We start from the raw sequence: 19,457 nt of genomic DNA on the forward strand, positions 1-19,457 counted from the left end.
AGTCCATTTCGCATTGCTGGTAGAAATCACCCAACCAAGAGCAGCTTCTGGGAAAAAGAGATTTATTTTGGCTTACAGGCTCGAGGGGAAGCTCCACGATGGCAGGGGAAAAGGATGACATGAGCAGAGGGTGGACATCACCCCCTGGCCAACATAAGGTGGACCACAGCAACAGGAGGGTGTGCCAAACACTGGCATGGGGAAACTGGCTATAAAGCCCATAAGCCCGCCCCCAACAATACACTCCCTCCAGGAGGCATTAATTCCCAAATATCCATCAGCTGGGAACCTAGCATTCAGAACACCTAAGTTTATGGGGGACACCTGAATCAAACCACCACAGATCCCATTACTTTTCACTTGATCTTATTGAAAAGGATGAAAACATTGGAGACAGCTCCAATATGAGGGTTTTTTTTTTTTTTGAGTTTTCAAATTTTATTTTATTTATGAGAGGGAGAAAGCAAGAGAGAATTAGCATGCTAGGACCTCTAGTCAGTGCAAGAGAACTCCAGATGCGTGAACCATTTTGTGTGCATACACAACCTTGTGTACCTGTGTCACCTTGCGCCTCTGGCTTATGTGGATTGTGGGGAATTGAACCTGGGTCTCACTTTAGCCCAGGCGTCTCTATACAGTCTCAGGTTGACCTCAAACTCATGGTGATCCTCCTATCTCTGCCTCCCAAATGCTGGGATTAAAGATGTGCACCACCCACTGCTAAATTAGACTAATTAGGCCTGGTGAGACCTTTCCTTGAAAAAAACAAAAACAAATAAATGGATAAACGAGGCTAGTTGAAGTGGAAAGCCCCATCCTGATTACAGATGGTGTTATTCCATGGGCTAGGGCCTTAAACTGACTAAACCTGAGAGTGAGATGATCACCACATTGAAAGTTCTCTAATTCCTGACTGTGGATTGAATGTGGCCAGTTACTTCATGTTCCTGTTGCCAAGCCTAACCTTAATCCCACCGTGATGGACTCTATCCCCTCAAACTGTAAGCCAAAATATCCCCTTATTTCCTGAAGATGTTTCCCATCAGGTATTCAGTCACAGCACTGAGAAAATTAACACACCCCGGTGTTTCAATACCTCCTATATACTTGCTAGCAATTGGAAATAAACACTGCACCTGTAGAAAGGAACGTGAGTCAGCAGTGCTACATAGCACATATGCTAAGGATGTCAATTAATGAACGCAAGGGATGAGCCCAGAAGTGTCCATTGTATTATTCTTTCAACTTTTATAAATGCATGAATATTTGCAAAATAAAACAAGTTGTAAAGCTAAATATGGTAACACCTGTAGTTCCAGACACTCAGCATGTGACAGGCATGCAACCTGGGCAGCACAGAGGAAAATTACAGTATGCACTAATTTTGAGACCTTTCTGTAGCATCAGTTCTCTGTTGGGATTAAGGGAGTCAAAACAGAACTGGACCCCATTAAGTGACAAAGCAAAAGCAGTCCAATAATTGTGCCAAACCTTCTCGGCCTCCAGCCAAGTCCGCACAGCCAAGGCTGGGCCGGCCGGCTGGGTACAGCTCTCCACGCCCGCCCGCCCGCCTCTCCGGGCCTGAGGGCGCCTGGCCTGCGCGGGTGCCGCCGCCCCTCCAGCAGGGACTGCACACTCCCCCAAGGCCTCAAGGTGGCGGCCTGCGGGCGCTCACCGGCGTGGCTGCGCGAACCCCGCCCACGCCCCCAGACAAGAGGCCTCCGCACGTCCCGCGGACTGAGCAGCCAACGAGGGGCGGGGCTCGGCAGGGGCGGCGAGCCCACTTCCGGCGACCCCCGGAAGCGAGGCCGCCACCGAGGAGGCCGGCGGGGCGGGGCGGGCGCGGGGGACGGGGCGGGCGCGGGGCTCGCCGGGATTGGCGGCTGCGCAGACGGGGCGGGCGCGGGGGGGGGGGGGGGGCGGGGCGTGCGCAGGAGAGCGGGGGGGCGGGGGGCGGGCGCGGGGGGGCGGGGCGGGCGCGGGGCTCTCCGGGATTGGCGGCTGGGGGGGCGGGGCGTGCGCGGGGGCGGGGCGGGGCGTGCGCAGGAGAGCGGGGGGCGCGGGGGCGGGGCGGACGCGGGGGGCGGGGCGGGCGCGGGGGCGGGGCGGGCGCGGGGGGCGGGGCGGACGCGGGGGGCGGGGCGGGCGCGGGGCTCGCCGGGATTGGCGGCTGCGCAGACGGGGCGGGCCGGCCTCTTTGTTGCCGGGTGCTGCGGCTGCCGCCCTCGCTGGAGGCTGCGGCGTGTGGTGAGTCTTGGGTGGCTTCCCGCGGGACCCTCGCCCTCTCCCGCGCCCGCCTCGCGCGTCCTCCCTCGGAGGCTGCGGCCCAGGCGGCTCCCTTCCCGGCCCCTCCCGGCCTCACCCGGACCCCGCGCCGTGCCTTCCGGTAGCCCTGGTCGCGGTAGGCGGCCTCGGCCGCAGCGTGGGGACCGGCGGTTCCCCAGACGCGGGCGTGGGGGTGTCGGCCAGCTCAGGTCTCGAACCTGCGGCGCGCGTAGCCGCTACCCACCCTAGGCTGGAGCTTCAGGGTGGGCTTTTTCCTTCCTGTCACATGCGCGGCCCTAGTGGCCTCAGTAGCGAAGACATTTCCTGTTCAAGCTAGGCGCTGCTCTGCTTCTCGATGTCCAGCTTCTTTCCGAATTTCTTTTAATGGATGACGCCAACCTCTTGTAGTATTTTCATTATTTTTGTATGACAAATTTTGTAACTGAAAACGATAAGCAGTAATCCTCTTAATTAAAGCATATTAGAAAAAATAGGACGCCACTGCCCAGCACCGTACTTATGCGTGTACTGGGGACAGTTCCGTTGGTTCCCTTCCTGAGTATTTGGGAGCAAGTACATCTTTTGTAACACCGCATATTCTTCTTGTTAACATAAAAAGGAAAAAACACATTGCCAGACTACCTTTTACAGCTGCCTTTTTGGGCATCAGTTACCACTCTGCACACCAGAGATTTCCTTATAGGGAACCCAGAGATTGGAAAGGTTGACAGGTTGTGGCATAACAAGCTGCCTTCTCATCTGAGTAGAAGTCAATGAATTCTTGTCATAAGGATGCTTGAATAGCCCTTCCTTATTATTATCGGTGAGATTGAAACCTCTTCATCTTCCTTCTAATTTGCCACTTCATGTTCTTTTCACATATGTAAAAAATGCACTTCCAGTGTGTGTTGTAATTTCTGCTTTGAGGTTTGTGTTTTGTTTTGTTTGTTTTTGAGCTAGAAGGATTTTGTTGTTTATATGGAAAAATATTTCCCATTAAGGCTTTTGGGCTTTGTGGTATTTAAAAGGGCTTCCCCATTTCAAAATAACTTTATTTATTTGATTTTATTTTAAAGTTTTCAAAACTTTTTTTTCTTTATTATTTATTTGAGAAAGAGAATATGGGTGTGCTAGGGCCTCCAGCCATTGCAAATGAACTCCAGATGCATGCACCACCTTGTGTATCTGGCTTACGTGGGTACTGGAGAATCAAACCTGGGTTCTTAGGCTTTAAAGGCAAGTGCCTTAACTGCAAAGCCCTCTCTTCAACCCTATTTTATTTCATTTCATTTCATTTTTGAGGCAAGCCCAATGGACCAGCCTTTTTTATTTTATGAGAGACTTGCCTCCAGCCACTGTAATTGAACTCCAGACGTGTGTGCCACCTAATGCACATGTGTGACTTTGTGTGCTTGTGTCACCTGAACATGAGTCGTTAGGCTTCGCAGGCAAGTGCCTTTATTGCTAAGCCATTTCTCCAACCCCTTAGCAGTTAAGGCAGTTGCCTGCAACGTCTAAGGACCCAGGTTCAATCCCCCACTACCCTCGTAAGCCAGATGCACAAGATGGCACATGTGTCTGGAGTTTGATTGCAGTGGCTAGAGGCCCTAGTGAGCCTGTTCATACTCATTCTCATTCATATTCTCTCTCTCTCTCTGCCTCTTATAAATAAAATACCTAAAAATAGCAATTTCAGGTTTTTGTCTGGTATTTGAAAAATGTTGAGTTCATCTGGAATTTATTTAGGAATGGGGTTAGAGTCTAGCTTCATTTTCTTCCTAAATCTTAACCATTGCGAACACCATCCACTCTTTATTGGATAATTTATTTTTCCATTGATTTGAAAAAACACTTGTGTCATATGCTAATTTCTTCCCTGTGTTAGGCCCATTTCTGGAGGTTTTCATGGTTTTGATATACATAAAGTTTTTTATTGGTTGTTGGGTTTCTTGGCTTGGCTTGGAGAGTGTGTTGTTTTTGTGTGGTGAAATAACTCACCCCTTATTAGAGTAGAAAAAAAATTTATTTAGTAAACTACAAAAAGTAGAGGGTATGGCGGTAAAAATGTATAGCAGAGAGCTGGGTAGTACCACTCATTTGGCTGTTAGCCACTTTATATACAATTTCCATGTAATTCCTGCCATGAAAATGAGGACAATCCTGATTGGTAATTGGGTCATTAGGGGAGCTACTTTGCTCCATGTAAGGGAGAGCAGCTCTAAGGTTCAGAATTGCAGCTAATTTTGTTTGGCCATAATTCTGAGTTCTTCTGTTTTAAGAATGTTTTATAAACCAAGCATGCATTGGGCATCCATTCCTTTTCTGGCTTCAGTCATGGCCTTCCTTCTGCAGCTTTACTTGTTTTTTTGTTGTTTGTTTGTTTGTTTTTAGTTTGGTTGGTTAATTAAGGGTTTTCTTTGGGGGAAACGGGATGCTGGGGCTTGAATGCAGAGCCTTATACAAGCTAGACAAGCATGCTCCACCAACTGAGCTATATCATCAACCCATGTATACGGTTTTGACTTACAAGCTGCATATGTGTGGGTCTGTGCTCTCTGGCTTTCTACCTTTGATATTTTGCTTAAATTCCTGCCTCTGTTGTTATTGATAGTTTTTTATGATATAGTTTTTTCCTCAATTAATTTCTTTATTTGAGAGAAAGAGGCAGATAGAGGGAGGGAATGGATATGCCAGGGCCTCCAGCTGCCACAAGCAAAGTCCAGATACATGTGCCACATTGTGTATCTGGCTTTATGTGAATACTGGGGAGTTGAACCCTGTCCTTTGGTTTTGCTGGCAAGTGTCCTAACTGCTAAGCCATTTCTCCAGCCCTGATGTAGAGATCCAGGCTTCCAGGGAACCTTCATTTCATTCATTGAAGGTCAAACTTTCATGCAGATGAGGATGATAGAATCACCACCCAAGTGAATGAGGAGGGAAGTGAGAGAAAGTGGCACCCTGAAAGGCTTCTTCAACAGAAAGCAGTGCCCAAGAGGCTGGCTGCATGTCCATTGCCTACAGCAGACAGACACATAAGATTGACATTAGATTTGGCCATACTATAAAGGGGTGATGGAGTCCAGGAAAGTCCTTGAACCCCAAACCCTAGGTTCATTTCTAGTTTTAATCAAAGGATTGAATAAAAAAGACTGAAAAGGATAAAGAAAGGAGAAAAGAAAACTCAAGTTGCTCCTACCATGTGGGGAGCTGGAGGGGATAAAGGAGACCATGTAGAGACTAAGGGCTAGGGTACCTCCCAACTGGGCCAGGGCCTAAACTGAGCCCCTCTCAGCTGGGCCTGGGCCAAGCCAGCTCAGACCCAGCCAAGGGAAAAACTCAGCCATAGCTGGAAGTTCCCAAGTGATCAGAGAGCCTGCCTTTCCTTGCACAGGTTATTTATGTCTTCCAGCTCAGGTGAACTAGAGACAGCTGGTTGGTTAGGGCTAGGGTCTGTCTCAGGAAGAGGTTAGCCCTGACAGCAAGTTCCAGGGGCTGAACTTGACCAACCACAAAGTTTAAATCCTGTGAAAGACCTCCCTTCCAGGAGGGGTCCTGGTCATTTGTGGAAAAACAGGTCTAGGGAACTAAGCAAGAGATAAGTCAGATCATCTTTGATTTCTAGCAAATGCAGACTTTCCTGTGCTTTTCACCTTCAGAGGTTCAGTCACCCAAACTCTACCCCCCTTTCAATGTGGTGATCGAAAGAAACTCTAATCAGGTCTGGCTAAGAAAGAGAGAAGGCAGACTGGAGAGACGGTTCAGTGGTAAAGGCACTTGCCTGCAAAGCGTAATGAATGACCCAAGTTCAATCCCCAGTACCCACATAAAGCCAAATGCACGAAGTGGTGCATGCATCTGGAGTTTATTTGTAGCAGCTAGAGGGCTTGGCACACCCATATTCATTCTGTCTGTCTCTCTCTCTCTGTGTGTGTGTGTGCACACGCGTTTCTTTCTACTTGCAAATAAATAATTTTTTAAAAGTAAAGAAAAAAATGAGTGAAGATGACATCATGTGTTTTCTGAAGACCAGAAAGGACAGAGACCAAATGGGGTGAGTTTGTTCCCATGAGAGGTGGTAACTTAAACAAATGTGCCTGAAAGGACAAGAGAGACTGGCAGAGGACTCTGGAAAGGACTGGTGCAGCAGGAAGTGACAGGTGTGAGACGTAGGGGCCAGAAGTGTTGATATTACTACACTTGATCTTTAGTTAATGTAGAATTGATGGTTACATATCCCATCTGGATACACTCAAGTTAGTAAGTGAACCACAGGTTCTCACTGAATTGAATTCTTAAGGCTGTCATCTTTTAAATCCCCATGTTCATCTGTGTCTGGCTTATCCATTCTTGGTAGACCACTTTCCTTTGTTAGTTTTGATATCTGGACCCACCCAGTTCTTTTGAGTTCAGTCTTAAAAGTTCTCAACATCTATTTTTCGTGCAAATTCTAAAGGAGTTTTATTCAGATTTCCTATTAGAATTCTAATTATAATTGCATTGCACTTACACACAGAAAAATGCATTCACGGGCTGGAGAGATGGCTTAGCGGTTAAGCACTTTCCTGTGAAGCCTAAGTACCCTGGTTCGAGGCTCAATTCCCCAGGACCCACATTAGCCAGATGCACAAGGGGACGCACACATCTGGAGTTCATTTGCAGTGGCTGGAAGCCCTGGCGCGCCATTGTCTGTCTGTCTGTCTCTCTCTCTCTCTCTCTCTGTTGCTCATAAATAAAAATAAAAATTTTAAAATGCATTCACATAGTATTGGAAACCTCAAAAGACCATGGCTAGGAAGGTCATATGTCCTATGGGAAAACCTACTACTGTCGTTATAGTAAATGCACATGTTGCCAAACAACCTTATAAATATTCATGTTTAGTAGTTATGCTAAGGTTAGCTCAGTAGGTACAACATAAGACTCTTAAATATTTATTTTTACACCCATATATTAGTGCCTCCATCACAGAAGTTAATACAGAGATACGTAGCTGGCAAAGGCACTGAAAAGAGCTGGGTGTAGTGGTGCATGCCTTTAATCCCAGTACTTAGGAAGCAGAGGTAGCTGGATTGCTATGAGATCAAGGCCAGCCTGAGACTACATAGTGAATTCCAGGTCAGCCTGGGTTATAGTGAGACCCTACCTTGAAAAGATCCCCCCCCCAAAAAAAAGTGTTGAAAATCAATGACTACTGGTGTACTTAGCCCTAAAAATCATATCTACACCACCACTACCACCCCCAAGGCTTAAGGAACATTGTAGGAAAGAGGACAGAAAGAATATTAAGAGCTAGAGAATGGGGAGGAGTGCTGTGTAATGCTGAGCATAATATGGCCATTTTTCTCATGAATTCACAGCAGCTTTGGCTTTCTGCATAAGATTGAGCTTACCAGCATTGTATCATGGATAGGGAAGGGGCTCATAAGATCTCTCACCTCACAGAGGACCTGTTGGCAGTTATTGGTTGGGGAAGGGAGTCATGTTCTTCAGTCATGTAACCATTAGTAAATTGCCCATACTCCAGTCAACCCTCCATCAATGTTCATGCAAGCAACCCTAGTTTAACTCAGTAAGTCACACACACACACACACACACACACACACACACGACAGTAGTATGAGTTGAGAAGAGATTTATTAGGAGAGGGGGATAAGAGCATAATATGGACTGAATATGTTCAAAATACATTATATACATGTATGAAATAGTCAAAATTAAGTAAACTATAGTTCAGCCTGTCCCTTCAGAAGGCTTGTTTGGAAAAAAGTCTGATACAACCACAAAGGCTTCCTAATACTAGTGAGTCATATCAGGTCCTTTGCTTGTTTTTTGTAAATAAACTTTATTAGGGAAAAAGAAATTTAAGTCAGCAATGAATCCCAGCACTTGGGAGGCAGAGGTAGGAGGATCACTGTGAATTTGAGGCCACCCTGAGACTACATAGTGAATTCCAGGTCAGCCTAGGCTAGAGTGATCCCTTACCTTGAAAAAAACCAAACCAAAAAAATTAGCAATGTATGCAAAATAAAAATTCAGTAATGAGCCAGATGTGGTGACGGTACACCTTTAATCCCAGCACTTGGGAGGCAGAGGTAGGAGGAGTGTAGTGAGTTCAAGGCCACCCTGAGACTACATAGTTAATTCCAGGTCAGCCTGGGTTAGAGTGAGACCCTACTTGAAAAAAAAACAAACAAAAATCACAACACGGTACTTACTAAATTTTGTTTCTGTTCTTCGGTTTTTTGAGGTAGGGTCTCACTCTGGCCCATGCTGACCTGGAATTAACTATGTAGCCTCAGGGTGGTCTCCAGTTTACAGCTATCCTCCTACCTCTGCCTGGGACTAAAGGCATGCTTGTGGTGGTTTGATTCAGGTGTCCCCCATAAACTTAGGTGTTTGAATGCTAGGTTCCCCAGCTGATGACAGTTGGAAATTAAAGCCTCCTGGAGGCGGTGTATTGTTGGGGATGGGTTTATGGGTGTTATAGCCAGTTTCCCCATGTCAGTGCTTAGCATCTCTCCTGTCCCTGTTCCTGTTTTCCACCTGATGTTGGCCAGGGTTGATGTCCATCGTCTGCTCTTGCCATCATTTTCCCCTGCCATTATGGAGCTAACCCTTAAGTCTGTAAGCCAAAATAAATCTTTTTTCCCACTTCTTGGTCAGGTGATTTCTGCCAACAATGATAACCTGACTGCAACACATGTTACACTATATTCTCAGCAGAATAAAGCCAATTAATTATCCAAAGTATTGGTATATGAGTATGTGCTTTGGGCATTTAAGAACTCTAGGTGACCTGGGCATGGTAGCACACGCCTTCAGTCCCAGCACTCTGAGAGGCAGAGGTAGGAGGGTCACCCAGAGTTTGAGGCCACCCTGAGACTACATAGTGAATTCCAGGTCAACCTGAGCTAGAGTGAGACCCTACCTAACAAAAAATAAATAAATAAAAACCTCTATACTGAATACTGTTTAGTAGATTGCAAAAGGAAATTTGACATTTAATTTTTGTTTCATTTCTTATTCTTTCTATATTTATAACATCTACATCTTTGTAATAAGTTTTATGTAAATCAATTCAAGGATAGCAACACAACTGGTAAAAATCAACTTAAATAAAACTAAACAAATTTAAAGGATAGCAAAACAGCTGGTAAATATTTGATTGTCAAGTTTGTATCAAACTTATTTTTTTGACCTTTTCAAGAAATTAATGTTAATGAAAAAAGTAAACCACTTACAAGTATTTCCTTTGGGGGGAAAATGTGGGGGTTTTTTGGTGAGAGATTTGGTGTCAACCTCTTTCTACCTGTTTCCCTGTCCTGTTCCTCGGAGGCAGTGATTGGTTAATTGTGTGTCTTTTCTAAAAACTGCAAATACATACCTATACTTAATATAAAGCAAGTAATAGATGTAGAGGCACACACCTTCAATCCCTGCACCCAGGAAACTGACATAGGAGAATCACCATGAATTCAAGGTCAACCTGGGCTACATGGTGAGTCCTAGGCAGTCTGGTCTAGAATGTGACCCTGTCTTGAAAAATGAAAAAGAGGGCTGGAGAAATGGCTTAGTGGCTAAGGCACTTGCTGCAAAGCCAAAGGACCTCAGTTCAATTCCCCAGTACCCATGTAAGCCAGACGCACAAGGTGGCGCATGTGTCTGGAGTTTGTTTGCAGTGGCTGGAAGCTCTGGTGCACCCATTCATTCTCTCCCCCCCCCCTTTCCCTCTCTCAAATAAATAAATAAAAAGGAAAAAGGAAATGAGATGATCCTTGACTTCCTATTCCCAGGCTCAGTTCCCCACCCCCACCACCTGTGTGTGTTTTGAGGCAGGCTTCCACTGTACATATCCCACACTGGTCTCTAACTCAAGATCCTCCTGCCTAAGCCTTCTGATCAGCAGGAATTAAATGGGAGTACCATATCTGGCTACCATTTAATTCTCAAAGAGCCCTGATTGACATGTGCCCATGAGAATATACATTGTACTTTGTACCTCACTTTTTTCTGGTATAATTTGTCTTTGGACACTAGCTGGACTCTGTGTCACTGTTGTAGATACTCCTCAGTGCTTAGAAGACATTGAGCCCCAACTGTACAGGACCAGCTGTGTCAGGAGCACTCTCAACCCTCCTTTCCCCTCTCCCCCTGCCATTTGGGTGTGTTAGACACCTCAGTTTACCTTATTCTAGTGCCCCTAGCACCAAACCATCACCAGGCCATGTCTCGGCCAGCGGGGAGTTGAACAAGGACCTGAGGGGAAGTTAACCTGAAAGATAAAAGTCAAACAGACACAAGAAGGAGACCATGCTAGATGTTTGTTAAGGCCTCAGAGTCTTTATTTTTTACACAGTGGTTATATAGGGAAGAAAAGGGGTGGGGGGATAAGCTGGCTGATGTGATTTAGGACTTTGGAATTGTCAGGAAACCTAGAGGGGATGTAATTAGGTGTTCATCTAATCTTGCCTCAATGGCTTAACATCCTGACTGCACCAGGCTTCACATCCTGACCATAAACTGGCTTTTTGCAGTCTGCTGACCGATGGTCCAGAAGTACTTAACAGAAAGCTTTCTGAGTAATGAGTCAGCTTATGAGCAGGCCCAGGCAAAATGGAGAGGCTTTTGCTCTATGGCTCCCGACAATGCCACCCCTTCTCACTTTATAGCAAGTCCTCCTTTAGGTCTCAGACCAAATCATGAGTCATTCTGGATTAAGTTCCCTCACAGTAACCACTGTGCAAGCCTGTGCTGCCACTGTACAAGTTGAACCCTTATCAAAACACTAGGGCCACCAGAAGATATCCAAGAGTGACTAAGGCCTTAGGTTGGGGTTCTCCACATGACTGTGGTCCTCAAGCCAGACCATCCAGTTTCCTCTCTGGTTGTTGAGCCTTTCCTTTTTGGAGGGTGTTTTGTTGGGAGGGTGCAGACCCCACATAACCCATGTGAAGGCCTTGAGTATAGAACATGCAAGGCCCAGCAAAGCTACTATCCTTGTGAACAGGCCCGTAATGGTTCAGAACCAAGATGAGTATACTAGGAATCAGAGCCCTCCCTGATGCCCCAACATGGATGTGGTCAACAAACCATAAAGACCCCAGTAGGCTGAAGAATGAAGGTTTTAAATTCCTAATGATTGGGAAGCCGTGGGTTCCTTGTTCAGAAATCCTAGACTATTTATTTATTTATTTATTTATTTATTTATTTATTTATTTTTGTGACCACAGGCTAGAGAGTCTTGCTATCCAGAACAGGCCCAGAAATCATGTTTGCTTGGGGCTGATCAGGATTCTACACTGGAAGATCCTAGTATGGTTGTAAATTTGGGGAGAATGGCATAGTGTGGCTGCAGTGACTTCAGTCCCTTGAGCCTCACTTCAGTATGCCCCTCACTGTCTCTATAGGACAAAGGATCCCTGGTGTGGTGGTTTGATTCAACTGTCCCCCATAAACTTGGGTGTTCTGAATGCTAGGTTCCCAGCTGATGGAGATTTGGGAATTGATTCCTCCTGGAGGAAGTGTATTGTTGGGGGCGGGCTTATGGGTATTATAGCCAGTTTCCCCTTGTCAGTGTTTGGCACACTCTCCTGTTGCTATTGTCCACCTGATGTTGGCTCCCCCCTCTGCTCATGCCATCGTTTTTCCCTGCCATCGTGGAGCTTCCCCTCGAGCCTGTAAGCCAAAATAAACCTCTTTTTCCCAGAAGCTGCTCTTGGTTGGGTCATTTCTACGAGCAATGTGAACCTGACTGCAACACCTGGGAAGTCAAGGTCTGGGAGGAGCAGTGTGGCCCCTCACATGTTCCTTCCTCTTTCTCATGCCCATAGGATCCTCTGATTTCTGTTGTCCTCACAGGCCCAGGAAACCAGTGATGGCAGCAGCTGGGCTCTTGCCTCTGCCAGCAGAACCCCAGGTGAGCTGTCCCAGAGTTTGTACAATATCCCAGCTAAATCTCCTGTAGATCCTTTCATACCCAGGATTCCCATAGCATATCCCTGCATTTCCTGATCTCAATCACTCTTTTTTAATCCCTTTTAGCTCTCAAGATACCCCCTTAGCTACCTGTGTCACATGTATCCCTTCCTGTCAGATAAAGAGTTACCCAAAGCCCATGTCATTCCAGGTCAAGGTGACCTTCGAGGATGTGGCTGTATTCCTTTCTCAGGAAGAATGGGCCCAGCTGGGCCCTGCTGAGAGAGGCCTCTACCGGAATGTGATGATGGAGACCTATGGGAATGTGGTCTCATTGGGTAAGGCTCCTCTACAGGCCTCATCTATGTGTCTGTGTGCTAAACTGAGGTGAGGGCTTCCCAAGGGAAATGATTTATTTGGGGTGGGGATTGTTTGGGAGCAGTCTGATCCTGAGGCTTGTATACCTCCAGCTGTTCAGTTGCAACAGGATGTTAATGTGGACCATCTTCATGTTCCTGAACATGATATGAACTGAGGGCTTATCTTGGTAAGTGTATAAACAAAAGGGTTTTCTCCTCATGAGCAGGACTTCCAGGATCCAAGCCCATTGTGATCTCCCAGCTGGAGCGAGGGGAAGACCCATGGGTCCTAGATGGACATGGAGCTGACGAAAGCCAGGGTCTGGGCTGCAGCCACTCAGGTGAGTGAGGGAAACAGGCCCTGCTTTCACTGAAGACAGTCTAGTTCAGATGAGCCAGTCATGGAAGTAGCTTCCACTGGTCAAAGGTGAGTCTTGTCAGGCCTCACCTGACAGTAGTTCACAGGCTAGGTGGTGCTGAATTAAATAGCGGTCCATAGTAAAAGGTAAAGTAAGGCTGAAGAGGTGGCTGAGCGGTTAAGGCGCTTGGCTTGCAAAGCCTAGGGACCTAGGTTTGGTTCCCCAGGATCCACATAAGTCAGATAGACAAGGTGGCACATGGATCTGGAATTCATTTGCAGTGGCTGGAGGCCCTGGCACACCCATTCTCCCTCCTTCCCTCCCTCCCTCCCTCCCTCCCTCTCTCTCTCTCTCTCTTTCTCTCTCTCTCTTTCTCTCTCTCTCTCTCTCTCTCTTAAATAAATTTAAAAAAAAAAAAAGGTAAAATGAGGGCTGGAGAGATGGCTTAGAGGTTAAGCGCTTGCCTGTGAAGCCTAAGGACCTTGGTTCGAGGCTGGATTTCTCAGGACCCGTGTTATCCAAAGGTACATCTGGAGTTCATTTACAGTGGCTGGAGGCCCTGGTGCCCCCCCTCTCTCCCTTTTCTCGCTGTTGTTCTCAAATAAATAAAAATAAACAACAAAAAAAAAAGGTAAAATGAGGGCTGGAGAGATAGCTTAGCAATGAAGGCATTTGCCTGCAATGCCAAAGGACCAATGTTGATTCCCCAGGATCCATGTAAGCCAGATGCACAAGGTGGCGCATGTGTCTGGAGTTCGTTTGCAGTGGCTGAAGGCCCTGTCTCACCTATCCCCCCCCCCCCATTTGTCTCTTTCTCAAATAAAATTAAAGAAAAGAACAAAATAGCAGAACTTGGGAGGCAAAGGTAGGGGGATCACTGTGAGTTTGAGGCCACCCTGAGACTATACAGTGAATTCTAGGTTAGCAGTGAAACCTTACCACAGGGGAAAAAAAAAAAAAGTAAAGTGAAGGCATATGGGGTGGTAGATATTGGTACAAAGAAGAAAGGGTGGCAGGGCTGAGACCAAGACAAGATAAGGGATTTTTGTCCCTGCTAAGAGAGATAAAAAATGGTTAGCCAGATGCTAATGGGATGTTTAAGTTTTGAGGATTACTTGGTTGATTTAGAAAATAATAAAGGCCAGGCATGGTGGTGCATGCCTTTAAAATCCCAGCACTCAGGTGGCAGAGGTAGGAAGATTGCAATGAGTTCAAGGCCCACCTGAGACTACATACTGAATTCCAGGTCAGCTTGGGCTAGAGAGAGACCCCACCTCAAAAATAAAAAAGAAAAAGAAAAAGAAAGAAAGAAAAAGGTACCCTAAGTGTAGACGGGATAGTCATGATGGAGGGATGAAAGCTTGCTGTTTGAGCTCAGGTGCAAGATAAAGGAGTCCACTCTCCCCTTGCTCATACAGTATTGTACTGTGGTCCCATGTGTAAAATAAGAGAAAAAATTTTAGAGTATTTATTTATTTGCAGAGAGAGAAGGGGAGAGAGAGAGAGAGAACCAGAGTCTCTTGCCACTCCAGATACATGTGCTGCTTTGTGCAATCTACCTTACATGGGTACTGTGGACTCAAACCGAGGCCTGTAAGTCTTCCAAACAAGTGCCTTAAACCACTGACACATCTCCCCAGCCCAAGGCTTTACATTTTAAAACAATAAAACTAAAACTATAAGAACTGGAAAGGGATGGTAGTTCATGCCTTCAATCCTAGTACTTTGGAGGCAGAGTAGAAAAATCACTTGAGCAGTTCAAGGATTGCCTGAGACTACATAGTGAATTCCAGGTTGGCCTGGGCTAGAGTGAAACCCTACCTTGAAAAAAAAAAAAGAGGAAAGGAGAAAGAAAAGCATTATTTGAGGTTCGTGTGATTATAAACCTGAAAAAAAAAAAGAATCCATAATATAATTTAGCAGTATTTTAGAAGACAAAATAATTTGTGTTTCTATCAGCAAAAAGTAAAAGTGTGATTTTTTTAATTTTTTTATTTATTTATTTGAGAGAGGGAAAGAGGCTAAGAGAAAAAGAGAATGGACAGGCCAGGTCTTCCAGCCACTGCAAACAAACTCCAGATATATGTACCACCTTATGCATCTGGCTTACATGAGTCCTGGGGAATCGAACTGAGGTCCTTTGGCTTTGTAGGCAAGTGCCTTAACCGTTAAGCCATCTCTTCAGCCCAAAAAGTATGATTTTTAAAATGATAACACTTAAAATATCCTGAGGAGCTAGAGTGTAAGGCATTGGCCTACAAAGCCTAAAGACTCCAGTTTGATTCCCCAGTACCCATAGAAATTCAGATGCCCAAGGTGGTACATACATCTGGGGGTTTGTTGTTGTTTTGTTCTTTTTGTGTGTGTGTTTTTTTTTCCAGTAGCTGGAGACCCTGATGTACACATTCTCCCCTTCCCTCTCCTTGCAAATAAATAAATAAAATATTTTAAAATGGCATCAGAAAATAATATGGCAATGGGATTGGGGAGATAGCATAGCATTAAAGGTACTTACTTGCAAAGCTTGCTAGACTGGGTTAAGTTCCCCAGTCACCCACATAAAGCTGAATGGGAAAATGTGGCACATTCATCTGGCATTTGTTTTTAGCAACAAGAGACCCTGGTTTGCCCGTACACACACATACATACACACACACATACACACACAAACACACAAATAATTGTTTTTTAAAAAGAGAAAAAAAATTACAAAAAGCAAAGACAGTATGATATGGATAGATCTAATCTAAAGGCTATGTTCACAGCTATACTAGGTAAAGAACCTCTGACTGCCAGAAAATGACATCAGAGTCTCAGGAAAACTACAACCAACCTGTTCTCCCAGAATGTGCTCCCTCAAAATTGAAGGGGATGGCACAGGCAGTAGTCCACTGGCTGACTGACTTCAACATCTTCATGTTGCCCTTTTCCCTTGAAAATCGCTCCTTATTTCCAAGATGGCTGTCATGTGGATAGGGACCAGATATTAAACAACCTTCCTCTCATTGGCTGCAAAATCAGGAATGGTGGATATGCCTGCCTCAATAGGAGTAATTTTTCAGAGACTTTAAACAAAAGGGTACAACATTATGTAATGTTACATACTTCTTATACCAAACTTTTGTTTTGTTTTGTTTTTTTCGGGGTATGGTCTGGCTCTAGCCCAGGCTGACCTGGAATTTACTAGGTAGTCTCTAGCTGACCTTGCATTCACAGCACTCCTACCTCTGCCTCCCGAGTGCTGGGATTAAAAGCATGCACCACCATGCCTGGCTTGAGACAATTTTTCTATGTTACCACACTGTCCCCAAACTCCTGAACGTGAGTGATCCTGCTGCCTCAAGTCTTCTCTTTAGCTAGGATTGCAGGACTGGCTGGCTTTGCAAGTAGGCTGCTGACTGCAGCCATAAAAGGCAAAAGAATTCAAAGGCATTTACAAACACTCCCAAAAGAGACCTGCTCTCCTTAGATGCTGGATGCAGGTAATTGTAGGCCCTCTTTGAGTACCTTTGAGTTAGTTCTATACTGAAGAAACAGATTCTCTGGAAGCATATAAACACCTGATCATTCTGTGGCACAGGCCACAGCAGAGGATGTCATTGAGAGAGTTCTAGATTCTTGTGCATAGCAATCTGCTAACTAGGAACAGAGTGCTCCAGGGTCATCTGACACGTGCACAGGGTTAGGTGTTTATACCTGCCCAACCCCTCTCCCTACTGTTTCCTACTGAGCAGTTGCACTAAAGTGTTGTGATAGCACCAGAAGCATTTTCCTGCTCGAAGTGTTTTGCTGTCACTTTGATTCTATTTGTTTTACAGACAACATCAAATATGACCATACACCAGCTTATATGCAACAGAACAATTTGCCTTGTCCATGGGATAAGTGTTATGTTTGGTCTTCTTAATTCATTGTAACCCTTCAAGGTGTTAATACTCATATGTGAACAAAACACTTATCAATATCCTCAGGATGCTATGAAGCTTGTTATACAACCTGTACCATCCCCATCAACTCTAGGGAATACTTTTCCTAATCAGAAATTTGTTTTAGTAAAGTTACTTTTTCTTTAATTTTATTAATTTGCTGATATGTGAGAGAGAGAGAAAAAAAATGGGTGTACTAGGGCCTCTTGCCACTGTGAATGAACTCCAGATGCATACATATATTGTGCATCTGGCTTTATGTGGGTACTGGGGAATCAAACCTTGATCAGCAGGCTTTGCAAGCAGGTGCCTTCACTCACTGAGCAATCTCTCCAGCTCTGGTGAAGTCACTTATTCACTTGTATATATTTTGTCACTTAAAACTTACTTTAAAAAAAAAAAAAGTGCTGGGCATGGTAGTACATGCCTTTAATTTCAGTAATTCCAGAACTCCAGAGGTTGAGGTAGGATGATTGCTATGAGTTTGAGGCCAGCCTGGGCTTCAGAGTGAATTTTTACAGGTTGGTGCCTGGGCTAAAGACTGTGCAATGAAAACAAAACAACTTCCGTACACTCTACTGTAAGCCACTACAAAAGCAATTGTTCTAAAAGGAGTGGTAGCTCAGTCTGAGCGGTGTACTTCTGTAATCCTAACTACTCAGGAGATGAGTCAGAAAGGTTACAGCTTTAAGCCTGGGAGGGCAACTTAGTGAAAAACTGTGTCCCGATCAAAATAAATGGATTGAAAATGTAGCTCAGTGGCAGAATGCTTGTCCAGCATGTGAAAGGCCCTGGGTTCCTTTCTTACTACTGAAAAATAAATATTAACAAATAAAAGCACATGAGAGTTGCTTGATGTAGGGTGCATAGCAGGTGCACTTATCACCAACTGCTGCAGTCAAGGTCCCATTGCTGGCTGAAATCACCCAACCAAGAGCAAGTTTTGGGGGTGGAGGTTTATTTTGGCTCACAGACTTGAGGGAAGCTCCATGATGGCAGGGGAAAATGGTGGCATGAGCAGAGGGTGGACATCAACCTCCTGGCCAACAACAGATGGCCCACAGCAACAGGAGAGTGTGCTATACACTGGCAAGAGGAAACTGGCAATAACACCCATAAGTCCACCCCCAACAACTCTGCCACCAAGAGGCATTAATTCCAAATCTCCATCAGTTGGGAACCTAGCATTCAGAACACATAAGTTTATGGGGGACACCTGAATAAAACCACCCTACCAACTTTCACAGCTTTTGTCTATCTCACAAATATAATCTCACCCATGTCACATATAAGTGTGCACTTTGTGAAATTTGCTTTTTACTTAAAAAGTCGTCTTGTTCAACCTGCTACTCTGGCACCAGATCAGAAGACAGACAAAAAAAATTAAAATACATATATATATTTATTTGAGAGAGCGAAAGAGGCAGATAGAGAGAATGGGCATGCCAGGGCCCCTAGCCACTGCAAACGAACTATAGACACATGTGCCACCATCTGCATCTGACTTACATGGGTACTGGGGAATCGAACCTGGGTCCTTAGGTTTCGCAGGCAAGTGTTTTAACCACGAAGTATCTCTCCATCCCCCAAGCTGGCTTATTGTTGTTTTGTTTGTTTTTTCAAGGTAGGGTCTCACGCTGACCTAGGCTGACCTGGAATTAACTATGTAGTCTCAGGATGAACTCACAGTGATCTACCTACCTCTCCCTCCTGAGTGCTGGGATTAAAGACATGCACCACCACACCCAGCTTAAACTGGCACTTTAATATAAGAAAATACACTACAATGAACTAGATGGAATAACTGCTAGGGAACAATATGACAAGTCTCAGAAACCCTGAAAGAGGAAAGCAAGTTGCGGAAGTACAACATGAAATTATAGAAAGCTCAGAAATATGTGTAACCCTAATTATTATATAGACATGTAAACTTCTTAATATAAAAAGTATATCTGCATTTTTATTTGTGTGTGTGTGAGAGAGAGAGTGAGAGAGAGGCAGATAGAGAATGGGGGTGCCAGGGCCTTCAGCTGCGGCAAGCTCCAGATGCGTGCACCATCTTGTGCAGCTGACTTAATGGGTCCTGGGGAATCGAACCTGAGTCCTTTGACTTTGCAGGCAAGTGCCTTAACCACTAAACCATCTCTCCAGCCCTAAAAGTATATTTTTTAAAAATGAAGCAAAGCTTGTGACTCACATCTATAATCCCAGTCCTTGGGAGGCTGAAATACGAGTTCCAGGTCAGCCTGTGCTAGAGTGAAACTCTATCTCCAAAAAAGTGGGGGGAAGGCGTGCAGAGGACATGGCTTAGCAGGTAATTATGTAAGCATGAGGGGCTAAGAAGGCCTGATTTGTCCTGAGTTCGATTCCCTAGCACCCATGTAAACAGCTGGCATAGCCATGAACACCTGTAACCCTAGTCCTGGGGGGGAACAGAGAGCAGAGGAAGATACCCAGTGTTTTCTAGCCTTTGCACATGTGCAGAGCATGTACGCCTACACACACTCATGCACCTCACATGCTATACACACACAAAATAAAAACACAACACACTGTTTCTAGATAACAGCAGCCTTAGGGATGACAGGTTTCCTTTCCTTTCCAGTAGCTTCCAGCGATTGTTTTGTGAATG

At 45.2% G+C, this 19,457-nt stretch overlaps 1 protein-coding gene across 2 annotated transcripts in view; it reads left to right on the forward strand.

Annotated features, from left to right (window-relative positions):
- The first annotated feature begins 2,181 nt into the window (after window positions 1-2,181).
- The window catches only part of Znf250 (zinc finger protein 250), a 30,723-nt gene continuing 13,447 nt past the window's right edge, over window positions 2,182-19,457 (forward strand). The window contains exons 1-4 of one of the 2 annotated variants that reach the window (XM_045143145.1): window positions 2,182-2,247; window positions 12,097-12,182; window positions 12,393-12,519; window positions 12,768-12,881. In XM_045143145.1, the coding sequence (XP_044999080.1) occupies window positions 12,141-12,182; window positions 12,393-12,519; window positions 12,768-12,881 (283 nt within the window). In that variant the 5' untranslated portion in view covers window positions 2,182-2,247; window positions 12,097-12,140. The remainder of the gene's footprint in view (window positions 2,248-12,096; window positions 12,183-12,392; window positions 12,520-12,767; window positions 12,882-19,457) is intronic. The other variant, XM_045143146.1, reaches the window with a different exon arrangement.

This window comes from Jaculus jaculus, chromosome 2 (genome assembly GCF_020740685.1).
Source record: "Jaculus jaculus isolate mJacJac1 chromosome 2, mJacJac1.mat.Y.cur, whole genome shotgun sequence".
Lineage (NCBI taxonomy): Eukaryota > Metazoa > Chordata > Mammalia > Rodentia > Dipodidae > Jaculus > Jaculus jaculus.